The sequence below is a fragment of the Alosa sapidissima genome, chromosome 24, assembly GCF_018492685.1.
Source record: "Alosa sapidissima isolate fAloSap1 chromosome 24, fAloSap1.pri, whole genome shotgun sequence".
NCBI lineage: Eukaryota > Metazoa > Chordata > Actinopteri > Clupeiformes > Clupeidae > Alosa > Alosa sapidissima.
Window position 1 is genome coordinate 9,257,109 of NC_055980.1, and position 24,206 is coordinate 9,281,314.

General features: G+C 47.7%; 1 protein-coding gene across 2 annotated transcripts in view; it reads right to left on the reverse strand.

The window, feature by feature from the left end:
• Positions 1 to 24,206, reverse strand: part of skap1 (src kinase associated phosphoprotein 1) — a 41,951-nt gene that overhangs the window by 4,080 nt on the left and 13,665 nt on the right. For both annotated transcript variants that reach the window (XM_042082541.1, XM_042082542.1), the window contains exons 6-12: positions 13,235 to 13,315; positions 13,047 to 13,130; positions 12,455 to 12,579; positions 12,142 to 12,205; positions 10,511 to 10,783; positions 7,802 to 7,855; positions 7,517 to 7,623 (exon numbers count right to left, since the gene is read on the reverse strand). In XM_042082541.1, coding sequence (XP_041938475.1) covers positions 7,517 to 7,623; positions 7,802 to 7,855; positions 10,511 to 10,783; positions 12,142 to 12,205; positions 12,455 to 12,579; positions 13,047 to 13,130; positions 13,235 to 13,315 — 788 coding nt within the window. The remainder of the gene's footprint in view (positions 1 to 7,516; positions 7,624 to 7,801; positions 7,856 to 10,510; positions 10,784 to 12,141; positions 12,206 to 12,454; positions 12,580 to 13,046; positions 13,131 to 13,234; positions 13,316 to 24,206) is intronic.

Sequence of the window (24,206 nt, forward strand, 5' to 3'; positions counted from 1 at the left end):
CCTCCGCCGACCGCCCTCCCCTCAGCCTCGTCCTACTCCTCTAACTGCCAGCCATCAGCTCCATGCTGCACGCGCACTGATAGCCTCTGCCTGTTCCCAGGAGGGAGGCCACGGGTGGTGGGTAGGTGTTTACGTTTACGTTTGGTTACGGGGGTCTAGACGAGTGGAGGATGAGAGGAGGGCATTTGGGGGGGGGGGGTGAAGGGGAGGGAGGCGGAGAGGAGACGAGAAGAGAGGACGGTGTTTGGCAGCTGAGGGTGGAGGAGAGGAGAGAGGGATGAGGCTGCTCAGCGTTGCGACGAGGCTGACCTCTGCGTGACTCCTTCTCCTCGGGAGAGATGGAGGGAGGGAGGGGGGGGGGGATGCAGGTGGGCGGGGTTGGCAGGCGAGAGAGAGAGAGAGAGAGAGAGAGAGAGAGAGAGAGAGAGAGAGAGAGAACGAGCGAAAGCGAGGGCGGGTTACCATGACAACACCTGCAGTGTGCCAGCGCGATCATTTGTTTGGCGCGCGGGCTCGCGCCCGAGATTACGGGGGGAAACGCTGCCCAGTGGTGGTGCCGAAAATGTGCCCATCGCCCAGGGCTGGCAGAAGGGACAGATTGACAGCTAATGATGCCTCGAGACGCTGAAGTATCGCAGCACCGCGTGCAGGGGGCTGGGGGGGGGGGGGGAGAGAGGAGAGAGATGGGGTGGAGTGGGGTGTTCTCTGGCGTGGGCACAACAGCTGGCTAAATTTCATTTCCAGTCCTCCACTCCATAATGTTCTTGTCCTCATTTGTACCATTCCTTCTCTCTTCCTTCTTTTCTCTCTCATTTCCTCTCCATCTCTCTCATTACCACTTACATTCTCACTAACTTAATGCAGTGTGCGTCGCCGCTCATATATTCTCCTTCTGTCTCAGTACTTTTTTGTCTGTCAAATCCTCTCACTGTTTTTTTTTTATGTCTTTAGCAAATGTATCCATAATCACATACATAACATGGTAAGAGGCTCGTGTTATGCCCACTCTCTCTCTCTCGCACACAACACATAAACACACATACAAATACACACACACACACACACACACACACACACACACACACACACACACACACACACACACACACACACACACACAGCCGCTGTGGGTGAGAGGAGCCAGGAGAGATGCTAATAAGAATGACACATGAGGGCTGTGCCGCGGGCCACCAGCTGACTGAGGCAGGCCTTGGGAGTGATGGAGCGCAGGAAGTCTCTCATTGCCCTGCCGCTGAACCCACCACTCCTGCTCTACAATCTACCCCCTCCCTCGCTCCATCTCTCCCTCTACCTCTCTCTCACACACACACATACATACACACACTCTCTCTCTCTCTATCTCATCCTTACTCACTCTCTCTCCCTCCCTTTCTCATTCTTTCTCTCGCCCTCTCTTACACACACAAACACACTCTCTCTCTCTCTCTCTCTCTCATCCTTACTCACTCTCCCTTCCACCCTCCCCCTTTTCCCAATTCCCTCCTTCCCCTTCAACCTCCAACACACTCCAGAGCATCAATAACACACACAAACAAACACACACAACACAACACACACACACACACACACACACACACACACACACACACACACTGAGAGTACTGCATTGCATCCTTCTCCTTGAGCCCACTTAACAAAGAAACATGGAGGCACTCTCCAGGTTTATCTATTTACCTCTAAACCCAGTTAAAGGGAACATGCCCCCAAACTGGTACACTCCATTCATTACAGGCGCTTTATATATATCACAAACAAGCAAGTGCTGAGCAATTACAGAGAGCCCTGTGCACTGTGGTCAGATTCATTCATTATGACCCAACTTCTTCCTTTTCAACAAAACAAAACAAAACATGTTAATCTTTCTTAACGAGAAGTTGGTAGAAAAAGGTGGAAAAACAGACACACACACACACACACACACACACACACACACACACACACACACACACACACACAAAACACACAAAGATAATGCAGCACCGTGACAACGTCGCCCAGACGCTCGACCGCGGCGACGGCCGAAATATGCGAGGGGTCGAAAAATAAAATCGCAGAGGCTCTAAAAGTCCACTGGGGAAATTACTGATGGCTCTTTAACTTAATAGCCATTTAAAGTGGAATTGTGTATGCTGCTGAGTGCTCGTAATGATGGCTGTTTACGCGCCCCTGTCATTTATAATAATTAGGCAGAATGGGCAGGGGGGTGGGTGGATGGCAAGGTGGGGGCAGTGGGAGACAGGAGGGGCCTGCCGCGGCTTCGACTGCTGCTGCTACTGCCACTGCCGCCGCTGTGCAGTTCTGGACGATTGGCTGGGGCTGAATAATGACCTACTGTAGTTGACCGGGGGATGACCGTTGCCTTCTGCACGACCCCAAAACCCCAGACTCACCCCCTGCTGCCTGTGCTGGTAAATAGAATGCCCCCGATGTGTCTATACAGCGCCTGGGTGTCTATTGCCCCACAGCAAGCAGGTCTTTGGGTGGATGTGAGCGCGAATGGGGGGCGGGGGGGTTAAAAAGAGAAAGAGAAGAGAAGAGAGAGAGAGAAAGGGAGGAGGAGAAGGAGGGGGGAAGGACAGAGAAGGAAAAGAGGAGGTTGGTTTGTATAGAGGAGGGGGGGGTACAAGGATCTAAGTATAGATTACTCCCTGTCTTTCTCTCTCACTCACACTCTCTCTCTCACTCACTCACGGCTTCTCCTTTTCCTTTCATGTCAGCCTTTTTCCTTTTTCTCTCCCCGCACATTAGAGGAGGGTGACCTCCTGTGGGTAGTGGGCAAGCTGGGGTGACCTCCTGTGGGTAGTGGGCAAGCTGGGGTGGCCATTCGTCTGAGCGCTGGGAGGATGCGACCCTGCGGGGCTGAGGGGACTCACTCTGGCCATCTCAGTTAAGGTGGCCATCTTAGAGATGTACACGGCCAAACAGTAGGACATCAACAGTGGTCGCTGAATAAACCGAAAGCCCATTCAATGGAGTAAAATGGCCATGGCCAACAATAATGCCGCCATCAGCAACTGCATAAACCAAAAAGCAATTCAATGAATAAATAATAATCTAACCCATTAATTGACTTTATGTCTATTTCCAGTGATGTCTTTTATCCACCCTGGTCTTGGCCATTGTTTGGGTGTCATTTGTTCAGAAGCATGTGTGTGTGTGTGTGTGTGTGTATTTGAAACTTGAAAGTGAATCACTCCACCACTAAAAATACGAACCCTACCCACTGCAGCCACTAGGTGTCAGGAGTGTCTATGCTCTGGTGTGCTGATGGTCAAGTGGAGGCGGGGGGGGGGGGGGGGGGGGGGGCACTCGTCCAGCCCTGGCAGCGGAAAGGGGGGCAGCAGAGGGTTGGCGTTTGTCTGGACCCCCCCCCCTCAAGAGCTCATTTAGTACCCCCAGTCCAGAAGGGGGCCCCGCTGGCCTCTCGCTGCTGTGCGCATGCTCCCGCCCAATGAGAAAGACCACAGTGTCGGCGGGCCAGTGCGTCCAACAAGAGGACAAAAAAAGAAAACGTGAGAGAGCAAAAGAGAGAGAGAGAGAGAGAGAGAGAGAGAGAGAGAGAGAAAGAAAGAGAGAGAGGAGAAAAGAAAAGAGGGGGACCTGTAGGAGTTTGGCTTACATCTCCTGCCTCGTAAATCTTTCCCCATCCCCGACCCGGGACTTTACAGGGATTCCTCAGGGGGGCACAGGAATGTGACGGAGCTGACCTCGGGAGTCACGTACTTTGATTCCGAAGGACATAAATTAGAGGCTGTGGAATGTGAGCCGTAACTGGATGGATTGAGGAAGAGCGCAGTTAAAGAAGGAGTCTCTTTGGACCCCCACAACCTCACACACACACACACACCTCTGAGTACCTCAGAAACCCCATGTGTGAGTGAGGCCCGTCCCTTGCGCCTCAATTATCTGCAGCATTGCACATATACAGGGGCATTTAAATAGAACACAGCCTGCAATGTTTTATACGCCTCTCGTCTATTTTAAGTACCCCGAAACACCCAGAGGACACAACGCAGCGAAGCACATAACGGGGTGGATTTTTTTGGGGAGGCGAAATAACAGCGCTTCCAGCCTCCAGCTCTCTGATCATCATCCGTCTAGGCAGTGCACTGAGGAAGCCCTGTATGGCCGCCAGATGGATTCTGGGATTGGGCACTATGTCTTGTTGGAGAGCGGTGGGCACAGATACAGGGAGCACAGGGAGGGCTGGAGGGTGGGGTGGGGGGGGACTGGAGGGGGTGAAATAGAGGGAGGGCTGGAGGGTGGAGAGGGGAGGGGTGGGGGTATGGGTCTGTTTCAGCTGGCGTGCCACGGGCGACGAGCTCGCGGGCTGTGCGAAATTAACTCGGCTGAATTAATAAGAGCGAGATGGAAAATGAAGCAGAGATGCAGGCAGGGGAACAGGCGGAGGGCTTTTTTACGACCTGCAAGGCCCTCGCTCTCACGTACTGATGAAGACATACAGAACGCTCAGCAGGGAAGGGCTCTCTCTCTCTCTCTGTCACACTCAACTTCTTCTAACACATGGAAACGTATAGTCACACACAATTACTCACTTTTCTCTCTCTCTCTCTCTGTCTCTCTTGAGTACATACACACATTCACACACCCGTCAAAACAGCCATCTCTCCTCTACACGCAGACACACACAGACACAGAGACATTCCTCTTCTCCGTCACACTCTCCCACTCACACTCTCCCTTTCTCATATTCACACACGTGTGTACACGTAAACACCCACAGAGCACGGCCTCCTTACAGTAAGTGAGGGATCAATAGTGATTGATGACTGAGCTCTTCATAATTGGCCAGCTCTCCCTTCGGTCGCCAGGCAGAAGGCGCCGTTGCCATGGCAATCCGATCGAGCCCTTCCGATTTGACGCGGCTCAATCATAGCCCAGCTTTGAAAGGGGAGAGAGGGGGGGGGGGATTCCTCTTGTTAGTTAGCACCATTGATTTGACACTTCACACGTTTTTATCGCCGTGTAATTATGCTCGCCGCTGACACAAATATACTTACGCCCCTGTCCGGCGTGGATTTATGTGTTGTGGGTTTATTGCCCCGGCTACTCGGCGTCCGTCGTGTGCGAGAGAGCATTAGCACTTAGCTTTGCTGCTGGCCACCTGCCCATATTTCACTCATCAAGGTCGGGCCTCCCCTGGAACCCCCCATAAAACAACATAAAATACGCCGGACCCGCTCCCTTTTCTTAAAGCCGAGGTAACATGAGCTGAGGGAATACACCGAGATTTATGCCCCCATTGCAGCAGTAGCACCCTCATAACCACATCATGCATAGACACACAACCAAAACCCTATGTCAGGCAGTGCACTTCCACGGAACATTCTAGAATTGTGTGCAAAGTAGGGGACACAGGGCAATAATAGTCATGCGCTGCCAAAACGTTTTAATAATTAATAAGCCTTTACAGATGTGTTTACAGAGGCTGTGACCATTAAAAAGCCTACCTCACCTGAACTACTGGCTCTCTAAACTGGAGTGTAATCGCCTGAGGCCAGATTAATGGCGTCTCAGTCGTCAGGTACGTCTGTGCGCGCCACCACCCACCCAGAGCGGAGCCCCTGTTTGTGTAATGTGTGTCAAAGATCCTGCCCAGTGATAGACCACCCTGTCAACGCAGCATGCCTGGGAGGCATACGACGGAACGCCACACACTGCAAACACAACCCCACAACCCTTTTTAGCGATGCGGCTGGTGGTGAGTGTGTGTGTGTGTGTGTGTGTGTGTGTGTGTGTGTGTGTGTGTGTGTGTGTGTGTGTGTGTGTGTGTTTGTGGAGGGGGGTGTAAGTAAGTGTTTATGCTCCAACTCTCCGCCAGACACATGGGTTTGGTATTATCTTTTGGGTGAAATGAGGTGTGTGTGTGCTGAGATGAGCCCATCACCTTTGTCCCTGTTTCTCCTCTCACCACACACACACACACACACACACACACACACACACACACACACACACACACACACACACACACACACACACACACACACAACCTAATGAGACCGACTGATGACAAGCAGCAACAGAACATCTGAAGTTATTTCCACTTGGCAGTTAAATTATTTTACATCTAAGAGGTTGCAGTCCATTTTCGTCTATGTAATGTACTTCATTCTAGCGATAGTTTTGGGATTTTGTTATTATTCTATTCAAATGATTAAGCCTATGCCCTATGATTAAGCCTGTTATCAGCATTTTATGTAGGCTATATGACTACTTTAAAATGTTCATTTTGTAGAATTATTTTTATTGTCAATTTTCTCAGTCTTACAGAGAGTGTTGAGGTCCATGAGTTTGAGTGACATGATGAAGTTTATCACAACATATCAGAACACATCTACAGTGCAGGACAAAAGGAGATATAAACCAACAGATTTAACAGACAATTTGATTTTAAAAATAGTCTGAGGAGGTCACAGGACCAAATTAAAACTCATTGATTTCCAGTATCTTGTTTTTCTAGACACAAACACACATAGTATGTCTCTAAAGACAACATAGCAATCACAAAACAGCAGGGGATAGGCAGTGAGAGTGAGGGAGAGAGAGAGAAAACAGCTGACTGCTAGTTCTATATACAAGAAATGTTTTGCATGGTTGGAACACTCAATGCTCACCAAGATTACAGTTGTAATGAAGCTAAAGATCATTACTGAGAATCTTGCCACTAAGTCCTTCACCAACCAAGCCGAGCCATTATATCCCACCTCAGTCAAGGACACGTGACACTTCTCAGAGAGGACAGGTATGAATGAGAAAAGTGCTTTCAGATTCAAGGTGAACTCCTGCCAACCGTGCTGGGTTGGGCTGGGATGGAGCCTGAACAGAGGCATCAGGACTGTACAACAGAATGCTCTGTAGCACGCGCACACACACACAGACAACTAGATACACATACACACACACATACAGACAAATAGATACACAAACACGCGCACACACACAAATAGATACACTTAGACACAAAAATACACACACACACACACACACACACACACACACACACACACACACACACACACACACACACACACACACCCCCCCCCCCCCCTCAGGAAAGGTTAAGATTGATGTGACTTATCTGGTGGCCTGCGGCCCATTACTCATCATTAGGGTAAATAGAGGAAGAGGAGAGATGGGGAGTGGAAGAGGGTGAGAAATAGAGAAAGACACAGAGATGAAAGAGAAAAAGAGAGAGAATGGGTGAAAGAGAGATGAAGAAAGAAAGTGAAAGAGAGAAAACAGGAGAGGGGGAGGTGGTGGAAAGGTAGAGGAGGAAGGAGAGAGGAGGAGACCCACAATTCTCAATAAGCAAGGACGGCTGACTGAGCTGAATGTCAGAACATATTCATCTAGCACTGTGAATTTAACAGAGTATATCTGTGTGTGTGTGTGTGTGTGTGTGTGTGTGTGTGTGTGTGTGTGTGTGTGTGTGTGTGTGTGTGTGTGTGTGTGTGTGTGCTGTTGCACTTACCTTGCTAAGAATGTAGATGAGGTCTCCTCTCTGGAAGGCCAGCTCATCTGGCTTGTCAGCCTCACAGTCCCATAATCCTTGGTAGTAGTTTGCATACTCAGACCATGCTATGACACACACACACACACACACACACACACACACACACACACACACACACACACACACATAAATAAACAATAAAGTGACTGCACACCTGACCACCACCAGTGTTGTCAGTGTGGTGTCTGGATGTTCATAACATTCTGCAGCTGTTGGCTAGCATTTGTTGTGTTCAGATCTCACCTGATTTGGGTCTGTTATCAGCTCCATCCTCTGTATTGTCTGACAGGTCATCCTCTGAAGCACAAACAGAAGTTAGAGGTTAAAAGTCAACGGTTTATTATTCAAATAATTTAACTGTAATTTAACTGTAACTATAAAGTTGTCCAAACAAAACAATCATACAAAATATACTTGGCAATGATCACAGAAAATATTTCAGCTCGTAAAGTACATATTTGGAAAGAGCTGCTAATTTATTGCTCAAACAATATGGCAGGAGGTTTTTGTCAACGTGCCTGATAAGCCCGTTTTGGTGAGCTTTGGTTTCATTTCCTGTAAAGCTGCTTGAAACCAAATATACTCATTATTCAAAGCGCTATCTGAATAAAACTGAGCTGAACAATTCCTTATTTGCAGATCCCACTTGTAAAGATCACATTTTCTTCTACCTACAAAAAAAGTCTGTCAACAAAAACGCATCCTAAATACTGTGGATAAGAAATGACACTCCTAAAAGTTTGGGGCGTTTTCCCAGTGTATCAGGTGCTATTGTCTATGTCACATGCCACCCTTTACCAAATAATCATGTCCTTCATAGAGATTGAACTCCCCTGGTGAAATATGGGCATGTTGGTGTTTGTGTGTGCATGTTGGTGTGTTTTTGTGTGTGTGTGTGTGTGTGTGTGTGTGTGTGTGACAGTAAGTGTGTGTGTGTGTGTGTGTGTGTGTGTGTGTCAGTAAGTGTGTGTGTGTGTCAGTAAGTGTGTGTGTGTGTGTGTGTGTGTGTCCTGCCAGACGGGGCATTGATTCTGGGCGTGGCACCAGTGTGTCTGTCAGGTGACAGTGATACGCCTGCTCTCTGCCTCTCACATCCATCCTCACACTGTCAGCCTGCCGATAAAACCGCCGCTCCCAGCAACCCTATACTTCCAACGGCCCGGCGCGGGACCCACACTTCCAGTAAGGACCAGCAGGAAAAATGACAAGAAGGAAGGGTCAGGACAAGGCCCATGGCCTGGCCCATCCATCACAGAAGTTTCAACTGAAGTCCAATCAAAGCCTGAAATTTGATTTCATATCATGACGACTTTACAGTTCCTCTGATTGGCAGTGCATGAGACGGAGAGAGGGATGTTCATGCGTCCAAATACCAAAGTAATCTCCAGCAAAGATTCTAGAGCGCTACACACCGCTGTAGAATCTTTGATCTCCAGCATGTCGTTCCAGTGGATTCTCTCTCACTATCACTGTTCTGTGTATGGCTAAGAACCCACTATGATTTTCTTAATTCATTATGAAGCTGAAAATGAAAGAAAAAAACTTCTCACAAAATTCAAGGGTAACACGCCCAGCAAGCACCGAGGACTGCACTGGACATACCTCTCCAACTTGTTTGCAAGAAAATTAACTTTGGGGGGGAGGGGTGGGGGGGGGGGGGGGGGTAAAAGATCAAAGAGTTGGACAACTGCCTGTCTGCAACACTGGACACTGCTCCCCTGCCAGCCGTAATGTCCAGCCCGTGTGCAGCGGAGGGGAGCTGAGATGAGAGGAGAGGAGAGGAGTCGCAGCGCAGGCCTGGTGTTTCCGTATCAATTTGATTCAATTTTCCACTCAATAAACCCATCAAAGCTGCGGCTGCCTGCTGTCTGAGCCCTACCCCCCCCCCCCCCCCCTCTTCCCCCGATACACTGGGCATTTAATGAGCTTCTTTATGCTTCTCCGCACCATCGAGAAATTGACTAAATCCATCACCAGGGTCGAATTCTGTAACCACCCCACGGCAGTGAGTTTAAAAACTTAAGCACAGTGATGTCAAATGACAACACAAAGCATTGTGTTTGTGATATCAGAGGTCATGGTCATCAAGGGTTGTGTGTGTGCTAACTAATACATTTGTCAACATTGTGCATTGTGGTACAGGCAGTTTAGTTGTGTCACATTCTACAGTTTTGCCTCTTCAGGATATCAGTATGGGGATACACTCAGCAGTTTTCGATGGTGGTGGTGTGTGTGTGTGTGTGTGTGTGGGGGGGCGGGGGCGGGGGGGTAACTGTGATGGTAAGAATTCGAGAGCTGATAAGAGGAGAGAGATGGATGGTCCGAATGAGAGGGGAGAGAGAGAGGAGAGACGGTCATCCGATCCACCATCTGTGGCCAGGGTCTGTTCCCACACCACATGGCCGCATGGAGCAGAGCTGTCACTTTCGCGAGACGGATGTCCCTCTCTCTCTCCCCGCTGTCCAGCCGTTAAGTGCCGTGAGGGACGGCCGCTCCGACTTTGGGTGATTGAATCTTGATGGATCTGCGCGCGACAGCCCGGCTGAGGTGCGGTGACAGTGGGAGTCGAGGCCTCGGCAGCGCACCTGGCTGACCTGACCAGACATCTGACCAGGCGTACGCCAAAAAACCTTGTGCGCCTTCATGTAATACCTCATCCCACACTGCCAATGGCATGTCCAGATACACATGGGTCAGCCCTGCTTTTGATGTCGCTAAGATTTCATAAGAATGTAGGGTCACTCTCATCAGTCCACAGCCTCAGCTGTCTGCAGCTGATGTATTTGGTAGAAAATGCAAAACAGATATCAAATCTCATGCACCTGTTTGATAGGTGTCTGCCTAATACCATTGTGATTATAGATGCTACAACACACTGGAATTTTCACAGGAGTTCATCTTAATTCATGAACAGGTAGTGTCGTGAAGGTAGACACCAGAGGATCAGGCTACCTGGCAGCACTTCATAAATATCCTCCTCATCCTCCTCCTCTTCCTCCAGCATGTCCTCCTCCTGGGCCACCGGCCGGGTCCTCCAGGCCTCGGGCGTGCGGTGGGAGATGGGTGCGGGCGGGGGCAAGGGGCCGTGGGACGCAGTGGGGTTGGAGACGGGCATGGGACGAGGAGGAGGGCTGGCCGCTCTCTCAATGTCGTCGTAAGTCTCCTCCTCCTCTTCCTCCTCCTCTTCCTCATCGTCGTCGAAGGGGATGAAGGTGGAGGTGAGGTCTAACAGACAGCAAAACAGGCAGAAGACAACAGAAGACAAAAGCTCATTATCAATACAGCACTGAGCTCAACAACTGAGCCATGGCACAATCAGAATAGTCTCCAAACTGTAAGCACCATGTCTATGAGTATTAATCAAATATCTAGATGATCTTTTAATAGTAAATGAAGACATTTTACAAATGTGACAAATGCAAGTGACAAAAGTCTTTAAGAAACAACACAAACAACAGAAAGAGTACACATAAGGGGTACACAACACACAACAAGAGTACACAACACAAGAGTACACAAGAGTACTGTACACAACAACTTTCCATGCAGTGGGGCTTGTGGCTCTAAAAAGTACCAGCAGGACAGCAAAGGCCGCAGGGAGGAAGGAAGGATGAGGAGGGAGGAGGAACGAGGAAGTGTCCGTTACTTCCCGCAAATCAGTTGGGTTGAGCCTATTATAGAGAATCTCTCTCTTCTCTCTTTCTCTCTCTTACTTTCTCTCTCTCTCTCTCTCTCTCTCTCTCTCTCTCTCTCTCTCTCTCTCTCTCTCTCGCTCTCTCTGTCTCACTCTTTCAGATGGAGTGGGCCTGAGATTGCGGGCGACCGAGCCTCCTGTAACACAGGTTATCGTATCCTCCCTGACACCCCGGCGGCCCTGGCCTGGGTCGATGTGCCTGACAAATGGCCCCGGGATCGTCCCAATCAATTTCCCGTAAAGGAGCGCCGCGTGGCGGGGAAGGGGAGGCCACGAGGCAACATGTGGCCACGCCGGAGGGGGCGTGCCTCGAGGTATGAGGAGGTCTGTCGCGCATCTGATTGGCTGAGCAGGAAACGAGACGATTTCTCATCACCGAGCCCGAGACCGCCTAAACAAGGCGATCTTTTTTTACCTGCAGACCTTTCCCCTTTCACCTGAGGTGAACCGGCACAGCTCACAATGCAACTGCAGGCAATCAGTGTGCATATGATAGCTATTATATTCCAAACACAAATTATGCCAAACAGTGACACAATATTAGTTATTTCTTGTGCCTTAATATATGATATGTCATTTTTTACAATCATGGACACTGTGCCTCATGTGGCTATTGACTAATATACATAGGTGACTTCCAATTCCCTTCAAGGCCACTTGAAGAGTAAAGAATTCTGCTGAAGGCTGAATGCTGCATCGCACAACATTAGTGAAAGTGGGGCTACATTTTTTAGAACCGCCCTATCTCAAAATCATCACTTGTTCACTAAACTATTTGTGTTAATGGCTAGTCTATTTGGACATATGTGGCTGTGAACTGAAAAACAGTTAAATGTATCGATATGTTAGTAAAAGTTCAGTTGGTGGCTGAACTGTCTGAGTTCCTCACCTTTGAGCACAAAGTTGATCTGGTCCACCCACTCTCTGGCCTCGCGAGTGCTGCTGGCGGTGAACTGTGAAGAACATGTGACTGACCATCAGTCATGTACATGCTGCATGCGATTTCCACACATACACCACAGGCCTCTCCTCACTCTCATGTTAATGACTTTGGACTTCGGGACACTAGGACACGAGAGTAGCACCCATAGAGAGCAGTTTAAGAAGAAGAAGAGGTTGCCCCATTGCCCTACTTGACACACCCATGACTGGCAAAGACTACTATTCCTGAACTTTAAGTTCCAGAACCAACTAGACAGCACCTGGTAAGAGCGCCTCCCCGGGGCGATCATCTCAAAGCAGGCATTCTTTTTGGAGTCCTTGCGCAGGTTGGGCACCAGCTCTGCCCTGTAGCCATTGATATAGAAGGAGCCTTTCTGCTGCTTATCTGCACAGAGAAAGACAGAGTGAGCCCCTGACTTAACACACTCATTAATCAGCACCCTACTGTATATACACACATTCACATTCAGTCAACATGGAAGAACTGGCAAAATATCAAGGACTGCAAGAACAACAACAACAGCATGTGTACTGTACGTGGTTGTGTACCATTGTGATCAGGTGTTCCTGAAATTATATGATCTAGCCAGCCACAATAAAACAACAACATTAAAAGGTACCTGAGATATATTGAGGCTGGTTAGATTACTTTTTGATCAGGTGTACAAAGAAGATCCAACCATCTACTTTATAACTCAATTTCTTCTTCCAAGAGACTTCCATTAGATCAAGATGCTAAATTATGGTAGCACTTAAGCCGTACAAGAGGCCAGGTCTCCATAAACTGGGTTGGGCTGAATAAGTGAATTACAAAGGCACACAATCCCTTACAGTCTGGGGTGGGACACCAACCTTTCTCACTGCCAAAATAGTAGAATATGGTGTTGTTGAGGACACACCATCTTTTCTGCCACTCCATTCGAAGAAAACTGTGATCTATGAAGACAGAAACAGATCAAACATCAAAAATCAGTGGGGGGGAAAAAGACAGATCTATTTAGTAACAGTTGTGAGATAATGTAGCATTTCAGTGGTTTTACCTCTCCTTTTCTTCTCCAGGTAGCCCTGCTTCAGAATATTCCCCAGCTCCTGGGCTGCAACCGTAGGTATCTCCTTAAAATCTGCGAAACAGAGCATCAGTCAGAATTACTTAATTCAGAATTGAAAATTCAGTTTAAAGCTGTACATCATGATTCAGGATATGTTTAATAAAGGTTTTTACCATTTGTTTACCTATAGCAGAGACTTTCTAATGAGGAGACACAGCACTCAAAAAACCCTCCATAGAAATGCATGGGGCTAGTTTGTAACGCCAATATGGCCGTTACTACACATATCACACCCCTTCCTCGGCAAAACGTTGACATGTGAATACATTGAGCCAATCATGTGGTGTGATGTGAATACATTGAGCCAATCATATGGTGTGTTGTGAAGACATCTTCCCAATCATGTGTTGTGAACTCGCCGCCAGAGCAAGATTGGTGTTGTGAAGCCTTGCGCACACGCATTTCTGCTGAATAGGATGCCCGATGAGTGCCCAAAAAGCGTTGCTATATGGCCGCCGAGTGGAGGGACTTGCATAAAAGGACTTTGCCTATAGTGTACATGGCCCAATACCATAATCAATGAAGCACCCCGCCTCTGTGACCGTGCACATTGACTTCAATTAAAGTCTTTAAGCAACATCACAACCGGCAATGTAGTACACTAAAACTTCAATAGAAAATCTATACAGCATTATCTTCAAACGTGTGTGTCCATTTTCAGAAGTTATTCCTTACATGGTGGAATAACTGGGGGAGTATATCTGGGACACAGAGGTCATGAGGAGTAAACGCATTCCTGTATCTGGGATCAGATACTCCACTGCAGCTTTGGACTAAAACTCAGATCAATATGTTTAATGCTGAGAGAGAGAGAGAGAGAGGAGGCGACTTTGTTATGTTGAGAGGAGGCGACTTTGTTATGTTGATCATTATGTACAGTAGGTGTGATATTTGTGTTCATGAGATTGCATTAAGTGTTGCATTATCATTCATTTCCAGTTTCATTTGGTTTGTTTTAGTATATATATATCTTATAAGTGAATGTTGAAAACACTTGTACAAATTCGTATAAATAGGAGTTAAGTGCCCGCAATTAACAGTAAAGTTCCTCCAGGATCCTTGACCAAGCCAGGACTTCAAGCCAGTGTGTTTTATCAAGAGCACCAACCCACCCACACGCCTGCACCTTCCATCATGGCCTCGTTAATGTAATGTCCCCACCTTCCACCTGCATTGGCATGCTTTAATGCGTTTCTCATCTCTGTTTAGACCGCTGCCTGTGTTAAATAAGAGTTAATGGACTTGTGTAACACAGGAACCGCTCCTGTATGCGCACGATAGCGATTAATTAACATGTAGTGATTCATGGCTACCCCCTCCGTCACATCATCTCCGTATAAAATGTAACTGCTCACCGTGTATAAAGCTATCTGCTATTAATCATCAAAGTCCACCAAGTCTTTTACATAAATTACGATGGTAAAGAGGGGTAGAGTGCACCCATAAATATGGTGAAGAAGAAATGTTCATATATGAATTAGATGGTTGGATTACAGTGAGGGTCTCGAGAGACTAGTTTTATTTCATTTTAGGGCACTTTGCTGGTAACTGCCGGCATTACAGCCAACATGCCTTGATACTTAAACAAGAAGCAGAGAACATTCAAAATACTTAAACAAAAAGCAAAGAGCTGTGGCAAAAAAAACACTGTTTAGGGCGAAGTGACAGGAATGCTACTGATGCTACAGATGTGAAAACAAAGCTCAGGTCACACAACTTTGCGATCGGTCTGTCATCAGGCGAGAGGCTCAGACAGAGGGGGGAGAGTGTGTGTGTGTGTGTGTGTGTGTGTGTGTGTGTGTGTGTGTGTGTGTTGGCGGGGGGGGGGGGTAGGAGGAGCAGGTGGGCTCTGGCGTGGGCGGACGGGAGCGATTCGGAGGACATTTGTAAAGGTGCAGAGGCCTTCCTGCCCAGTCTACTGATGACAGAAAGAACAGCCTGGAATCCAGTCCCTTTCAACTGCATCTGCTTTTGGCCGAGTGAACCAAAACAATGTGTACCAACACTGTCGTGTGTGTGTGTTTGTATGCGTGTGTCTGTGTGTGTCTGTGTGTGTGTGTGTCTGTGTGTGTCTGTGTGTGTGTGTGTGTGTGTGTGTGTGTGTGTGTGTGTGTGTGTGTGTGTGTGAGCGTGAGCGTGTGAGCGTGTGTAAGCCGTGTATGTCATACCTGTCAACATTTAGCATTTCGGTCGTTGCTTTTACCTTACCATTACCTTACGCATGCCAGTTATGTATCCACCAGCTTGATCGTGTATGTGTAGGGTGTATTTCATACACAATCTGGTAACCTGGGAGATGTCAGACTAATAGAAAAAATGAATGGATCAATGAAGTTTTATGGCCATGCAAATTACGGGAGTTTTCCGGGTGAAATAACAAAACGGGAGGGTGCCGGGAGATGACCTTAAAATACGGGAGAACCCGGGAAAAACGGGAGTGTTGACAGGTATGGTGTATGTGTGTGTGTGTGTGTGAGAGTGAGAGAGACTGGGTGGGTGGGGGCAGATATTTGTGTGTTTGTCTGTGTATGTGCACAGGCCTCTTTGAGTGGGTGTGGGTGTACAAGTTCACATGCTTGTGTCAGTTTCGGAATGTGTGTGTGCTTCAGAGTGCTGCTGTGTGATTCTGGGCCAAGCACTGTCATCTGTGTTTGTCTCGGGGGTTAATTGGTCAACATGCATCAGAGCCCATTCTAGGCCAGTTGAGATGATACTTCTCCGTGATATAATGATTACAAATACACACTTAAACATCTGCGATACTTTAGGCAGTGCTGGATGTTATGACCTTCTCAAGTGAATATCTGAAATAAAGACTTCTAAAACTGCAGGATTCTCATAACATTCTCCTAATATTTTGTGGTATTTTACATGATGGTTATATAGTGAAGGTGAACAGTAAAAAAGAGAGATTATGTGCTGTCAGAATAAAATGTTTATGAAATAAAACCACTTAATTTGAATTGAGCCAAACCAACCACCTGTTTCTGCCTTGTTTTTCCTTCCCTAAAGCTGAAAAGAATATAATCCATAACAATGTTCACACCCCCTGCCCTCAGCTGTTTGTCTGAATAACATCTTACTCATTCCCACCATGGAAAAAACATGCTGTGAGCTGTGAACAACATCGTTCCCATGCTCTCTCTCTCTCTCTCTCTCCCTCTCCCTCTCCCTCTCCCTCTCCCTCTCTCTCTCTCCCTCTCTCTCTCCCTCTCTCTCTCTCTCAGTGGGGCTCTGTGAGGGCAGTGAGGGCGCAGTGACCCTCCCCAAACCCCCACCTCACTGCTGTCCGGCCCCATCAGGAGAGGATGTGTGTTGTCATGAACGTGACCGTGCCATAGCCGCCCCATTCATATTCGCCCGTCTACATCAACCCCAAAACAACCCCTTACATATCCCCACTTCCCACCTCGTCCGTCTGCCTCTCTCCCTCTCTCCACCCTAATCCCCCTCTCCATCCTTTTTCTCTCTCTCTCTGTCTCTCTCTCTCCTCTCTCTCCTATTGTTCACACCTCTGTCTCTCTCTCTCTCTCTCTCTCTGTCTCTGTTCATTTTTTCTCGCCTCTTCCTCCTCCTCCGACGCTGACACCTTTTAATCCCCTCAATCCATCTCCCTCCCCCTTCTCCTCGTTTGTCTTGGAGGTCGAGCCCGGCGTAATAGTTAGCGGCGGAATAAAACAAACAGCGGACCCGGGCGAGACGGGCTAAAAATGAGCTGACACTTAAAGGGCCGGCTCTCATCTCTGGACAGCCAGAGAGGCCTCCATCCGGCCCTGTTTGGCGCGGTGCGGTCAAACTGCCACTGACTTATGGGACGGAGAGGAAGGAAGCGGAGTTCACGTCCGCCAGGAGGCCCTTTGATCATCCCGCCTCTCGGCCGAGGTGTGAGTGAGTGCGAGTGGCCAGTCGGAGGGGCCGTCCATTCTATCCTTCTTCCACAGGGTAGCAGTCTAACCTAAAAATTAAGCACTCACGCATGCGGAAAGAAAAAGAATGCCTTCTCTCTTCATTACCACCCTCCGGAAACGAACGCCGGCCTCCGATAGGTCAGCGAGCCAGCGACGTCTCACTCAAACCCGATGACTCTCGCGAGCCAATAGGATAGGAAATTTACCGAGTGACAGCCAATACGATCCATCGAATGAGAGCCTCTAACACAGCAGGCTGCCTTACAGAGATAAGCAAAGGAAATGATGGGGTGACTCGATTTCTCCCCAACCCCCCCAAAAAATCGTAACAGTTGGGAAGACCTTCAATTTTACAAGGAGCTCAGTTTTTTTCAGAAAAGATAAAAAACAAAATGTCTTCGTCTACCCCCAGGGGCTGTTCTATACAGTTGTCATGGTAAACAGACCACCAAAATTTGACACACAAACTAACTGTGGGTTTCAAATGATTTTCTCGAAAGCAACATGGGCCCCATTAAAACGGCTGATTAGATGAATCTTCCAGGCTGTGATTTTTTAATTCAACTATAAATTGTGTATTTAATTATTCACAGGCATGTGGAGACTTGGGTTTCATTCTCTTCCTTTTCCTCTTTTTAATTAGTGCCACAGAAATCATTTACTGTTTAATTTGTTATGGCCGTCTATCAATTATTCAATATTACACTGTCCATATTATTCAGGGAGAAGATCTGCAGATGCCTAATATGCCCATTTGTTTCCAGACATTTGATGTGCGCTTTCCATTTACCAACTGGGAAAATAAAATAATAATGCTGGACGTGAATACCTTGTGTTTAGGGAGGGAGATATCTGAACTTATTTAAGAGACTCTCCATCAAGAGCACCCCCCACCACCACCACCACCACACACACACACACACACACACACACACACACACACACACACACACACACACACACCACACACACACACACACATCTGTTTCTGCTCAAAAATCCTCAGCTCACAAAAGTTTCTAACTCTGTTTGCCTGAAAAACAAAACCAGACCAGTTCAAATCAACCAAAATTAAATAAATGGATGCGTCCTCTTTTTATTTACATATAAACGAACAAATTATCCTCACAAGTGCCAATGACAACTCTCTGACCTACCGCAAACCTATCAGTTACGACTGGTTATTCAGAGCTGTAGCAGGCATTTGTCAGCACAGTGGTACAGGCGCGTGTGTAGGGGAGGGTGGGACGGAGGTGGTGTTGCGTACACAGCTCCTGCCCCCTCTCTGGGCAGCTCTTTGTGTCTGCTGCAGGTTGAGGGTGGGGGTGGGGGTTGAGGGTGGGGGTGGGTGCGGGCGGGCAGGGGGGGTGGGTGGCTAGCGGGTGATGCATGGCATGGCTGTGTGCCGATGGCAGGATGTGATTGGTGGAGAAAGGGGGCGCGCAGCGTGGCACACGGGGCATGTTCATCAGTGCCATAACAGAGGCAGGGCGTGCAGGCGGCACACACACACACACACACACACCCCAAATACACGTGTGTAGCCACATCCACATGCACACACACACACACACAAAAACAATATCTCTCTCACACACACACACATACACACCCAACTGCACATATGCCCAAATAATGTATGTATGCTGCTGAAGCCTCTCTGTGGGAACCAAACTATAGAGTAATGCTCATCAACATCAGGACCTCACTGCTATACGCAAACGCACACACACAGACACACACACATTCATTGAACTGTTTCACACCCCAAATAAGACGCAAACACACTCATATAAACAGAAAGTCACATGCACACAGAGGTTCACTCACACATACACATACACACCATGCCCACCTTGGATCCAGATTCATGTTCCTAACTATGGCCCTGCGCCAGACAGGCCACCTGAAACTCAGCTGATTAGACCACACACACACACACACACACACACACACACACACACACACACCCCACACACACACACACACACACACACACACACACACAGACACCTTCAGACTCCTCACCTCCACTCCTGCACACACCCACCTAGACCATCTCACATCAAACATTAATTAAATATTTCAAGAAAAGCATACATCACTCTCCACACAAGTCAAACGAACGACGCGCACAATCTGTTTCCGGCGCCGTCCCTGATTAAAAGTGGGAGTGGACGACGCGCAGGCCGCTGACGAGTCCGGGCTCGTCTCCCAGCTGTAAATTGGACTGCACTCTGTCTCCCTCTCCGTCTCACCTACTCGTAATGCAGCACTCAGCGTGGCGTTATGGGGGCTCGGCGGTTGATCCCCCCGCCATAAAAAAGGTGATTGATGGTATTATGACCTGAGGGAGTTAATGTACTCGCCCATTAAATCCCACTTTAGTTTGGCTACAAGTCAATCAGGAGGCCGCGCCGAGAGGGAATCCAAATGAAGGAAGTGAGGACGGAAGTGCATGTCTGTTTAAGGGTGTGTGTGTGTGTGTGTGTGTGTGTGTGTGAGTACTGTGTGTGTGTGTGTGTGTGTGTGTGTGTGTGTGTGTGCGCGCGTGTGTGTGTGTGTGTGTGTGTGTGTGTGTGTGTGTGTGGGTGTCTGTCTGTCTTTATGGCAGCACATTAATGTCTCTGCATATGGAAATACATGTGTTCTGAATATGTGTGTGTGTATATACATATCCATATACTGTATATATGAAATATATATATATATATATATATACTGTATGCATGTATATATGTATATCCATATATACATACATACTTATACACATATGTATTTTGCACATGTGCTTACATATTTGAGGTTAAATTGTCTGTGTCTATCCAATATTCTTGAATGTTCCAGAGTTTACATAAAAACCTTAGCAAAATAAACTACACTAAACCCATCATCATATCCACTGAGAAGAAGCATCATATGTCGTACGCGAGGGGGGAAAAACGCAAACGGTGTTACCCCATATGATGGGGCTTCCAGGGGCTGGTGGGAGTGAAAGTGCCACTCAGGCCATGATGGCAGCGGATGGGCGGCCTCGCAGCCCTGCAGTAGCGCTTAATGGGGTAAAACAAGCCCATGTGTGTCAGTGAGAGGAAGGCCACTGTGGGGATGCTTTCAGCAGGGGGGCTGCAGGGGTACTTTCAAGGGGCTTCCTCTGGGAAGCTGGGATAGAACCGGGGGGGGAGGGTGTAACCTGACACCCCCACCTGATTGAATACCTCCCGTTCGCCCAACGGGAGGGTGGGACGGTGAGGCTTTTTTTTTGGGGGGGGGGGGGGGGGGGGCGTTGCCATGCAAACACTTGGGTGGGCTTATTTTCGTCATGGCTGCAGCCGGAGGCGACGTCGCTCGCCCAGGCCGCACGCAAGCCGCACTCGCTGTGTCAGAGCTGGTCAACATCACAGACCTTTGGCAGATGAGATCACACACACACACACACACACACACACACACACACACACACACACACACGGACACAAAGACTCGCTAAACTAGCTGTGAGGCACCCTCCTCATATGCCATTGAGCTAATGCTTACAGCCCATCATTGTCTCTCTGGACTTTACATAACCTTCAAGACTGGAGCTGCAGCTTGAAAACTGTGCTCTTGGGATTTAATTTCCAAGGAACAAAGGATGGGGCAAACAAACACAAAATAAACTAAATAACAAAAAAGACAATGAGATCACCGAAACTACATTTACATTTTACATTACATTTTATTCCAAGTACTAACTCACACCTTTGATGAATATAACTTCACCACTCCCTCCCCACCACGTCTGTGGCCCTCTCTATCCACCAACACACACACACGCACACACACACACACACACACACCACACACACTCCCCACACACTCCACACACACTCCACACACACACACACACACACACACACACACACACACACACCCCGTGAACGTCTTTCAGCAGGAGCGCTCCCACCCCTGCAGACGGAGGAAGAGAGAGAGAGAGAGAGAGAGAGAGAGAGAAAGACGCGGGGCAGGGAGCTGACCTGCCGGTGAACCCGCCTGATGAGGTGAAACAGGAGGCACCAGGGTCCCCTGGGGCAGCGGGCAGGCACAGGGGAGGAATGCTGATCAGGGAGAGAGTGAGAGAGAGAGAGAGAGAGAGAGAGAGAGAGACTCACACTCTCTCTCTCCCAACGCTATAGGCTTTATTAGGAAATAGGATCCACTCCGATCCCACCCGGGTGCTCAATCTGCACCCCTGCGCTCACTAAATTGACACATTTGTCCTCATTAGAGGCCAGAGGCAGCCGCCTCAGAGACTCCTCTTCCTCAAAGCATCACATCACAGGGGGTGGGCGATCGAAAAGAGAGGCAACACACAAACAGAGAAATGAGAGGATGAGGAGAAGAGGAAGAAAGAAGATGTGTATGAGAGTGAGTGAGAGAGAGAGGGAGAGAAATGGCTGGGTGATAGGAATGATGAGGCAGCCACAGGTACGGACCACCATCAGGGCTTGATTTGATTCCATCTGCCCAGATGCATTCATTCTTCGGGCATTTCGCAGTGAAATACTGCATGCATGCTAATGAGACACCAACACAAGACTGCAGCATCGCTTTCCACCGCGAGCAGCCATTGGTCACAGTAACACGGCCGAAAATATACACCCAGAAGTAACTCTGATGCACTCCGGAACCCTTCTCTCACACCGACATTATCAGAAAAAGAACTATACTGATTAAAGTTAAATTAAATCGATACGTGCTTATCTGAACTTGGGCTGAGGTGGATAAACATATAGGATGTCGGTTTAAAGAGAGTGGATTGTGCTGATGAAGACAATCAGTTTGTTGACACCTCAAAAGTCACTCTCTGTTCAAGTGCCAGACTTTGATGTGCCTTTTTTATTCCCGGGACACAAACTTTTAATAGGATCCCAGACACAGCGGTCTTTGTCCAGGCGCTGGACTCAGTGAGAGGTGCGGACAGGACAGGACAGGACAGGACAGGACAGGACAGGACAGGACAGGACAGGACAGGACAGGATGCGGTGCGGAGTCGGGGCCCGCGCTGCTCCAGCCGGGCCCTTTGTATCAGGGCCAGGCACGGTGTGGGAAACCCCTTTAAACAAGGAGCAGGGCCTGGCTCTCCTCTACACCCACTGCCTTTGATGGCGGACAGCGGGGGGAATTTACGGTGTGCCATTGAGTGGGTCGGAGAAAAGGGGGGACCCCCCCTCTCTTTGGACGGATCCGAATGGTCTTACGACTCTCTAAATTTTTTTGTAGCCTCCCGCGCTGATTTACAATGCCCATTCAGACGTTGTAACGGCAAATACAATAATCCTTTAATGGTGAAGGAGAGAAGGGGGACAGATTCAGGGGCCAATGTGCAGAACTGACACCGAAGCGCTATCTCTACTGTATATATACCACCACGGTGAAATAAAATAGAGGGCTAAGAATGTGTGTGTGTGCGTGTGTGTATGCGCGTGTCTGTGTGTGTGTGTGTGTGTGTGTGTGTGTGTATGGACCATTATAAAATATTCAAGCTATGCCAGATAAAATAGGTCAACAGAGAAACCATAGGACCACATACTAAAATAGAGATAGCAGGATAAATTACGGTTTACTGCTGCTCAACAATTTCACCATGGTAACAACGGTAACAACAATTTCACCATAGTAAAGAGCCAAGCACCGAGCAGCACAGTTAGAGGTGTGTTATGTGTTGTGCTGTCCCAGGCTGCTCAGAGGTCACTGTCACATCACCTCTCGTGAATCAGGGGTATAAATCATTTTGGTGTAGACTCCTTTTCATTTGGGGAACAGTAGCAGGATTTAACAAGCTGGAGGAAGCCTGCTGCACACAATGGCGTGCTGCTTTTCTGGGGCCGGTAGTAAATTCAGCAACTCTCGGGTCATTCGTGCTAGCACCTTCCCAGAGAACCATAATAAGAGACTGTAAAATAAAATCACAACCTGGTCATATTTTCAATCAACAGCTAATATGGGGAATACATATGCCCGCAATATGATAACAGCACCCATGAGATTGGGAATGGAGCCATATTGTTCAGTGTGTAATAAGCTGCCAGCCAGGACTGCAATAATTAGACATAAATAAATGATTAAAAAAGGGAAATATGATGGAATATTAGGGAAATTCACACTACAATATTATGGCCACTTAGGATATCAAACTGCAAATTCGTTTAAAGTGAATAGAGGAAAAATACTGTCTCACAGGCCCATCACTGAAACATAACGTTTTTGCCAACCTCTTGTTCATAGGCTGATAAAAAGAAATTAACCAAATTAAACACAAGGTCCAATTTAAAAATAGGCCTATGTCAGAATACTACAGTAGGCTAGGTCTACTGCATTGTAGCCTACTATCAATTATTTTTCTGTGAAAAATTAGAGTTACACGGTTTGATCTGATAAACAATGATCAGCGTAAATGGCAACTGACATATTTTTCCTTATCAATTTAGGTAGGCCTACGTCGAGTTTTTGTTTTTATACTTCACACAAAAAAATAAATAGACTAACAAAAGCACATAATCTATGGCCAATGTGAAGACTGAATACGCTGAAAAACAACGAGGGCATTGTAAGTATACCCTCGCCTAAGAATTATGTAGCCTAATCCATATTGTCATTGAATGTCCAGGCCTACATCAGGTAGCCACCCCAAACACACGTTTCCATTCTGATAATTGCCTGCATTCACACATAAAGATGTGTTGCCTACTTTTTATTTGTTGCGTAGAATAAAACATAGGCTATGTCAGTTGTCGGGGAAAACGCTTAAATCAATTCAGTAGCCTACACATGCTAATTGCTCTATGTTAAAAGAGGAATGCAACTGTCATAACGTTTGATTGATTGACATATTCTGCGTTTACTAAAACTAGGCCTAATTAATAAACAAGAAAAACATGCTTAACGACTAAAATGCATCATAAAGAAGTAAGCAAAACACGCAGAAGTTCGGATAGGAGCACACATTATTAGGA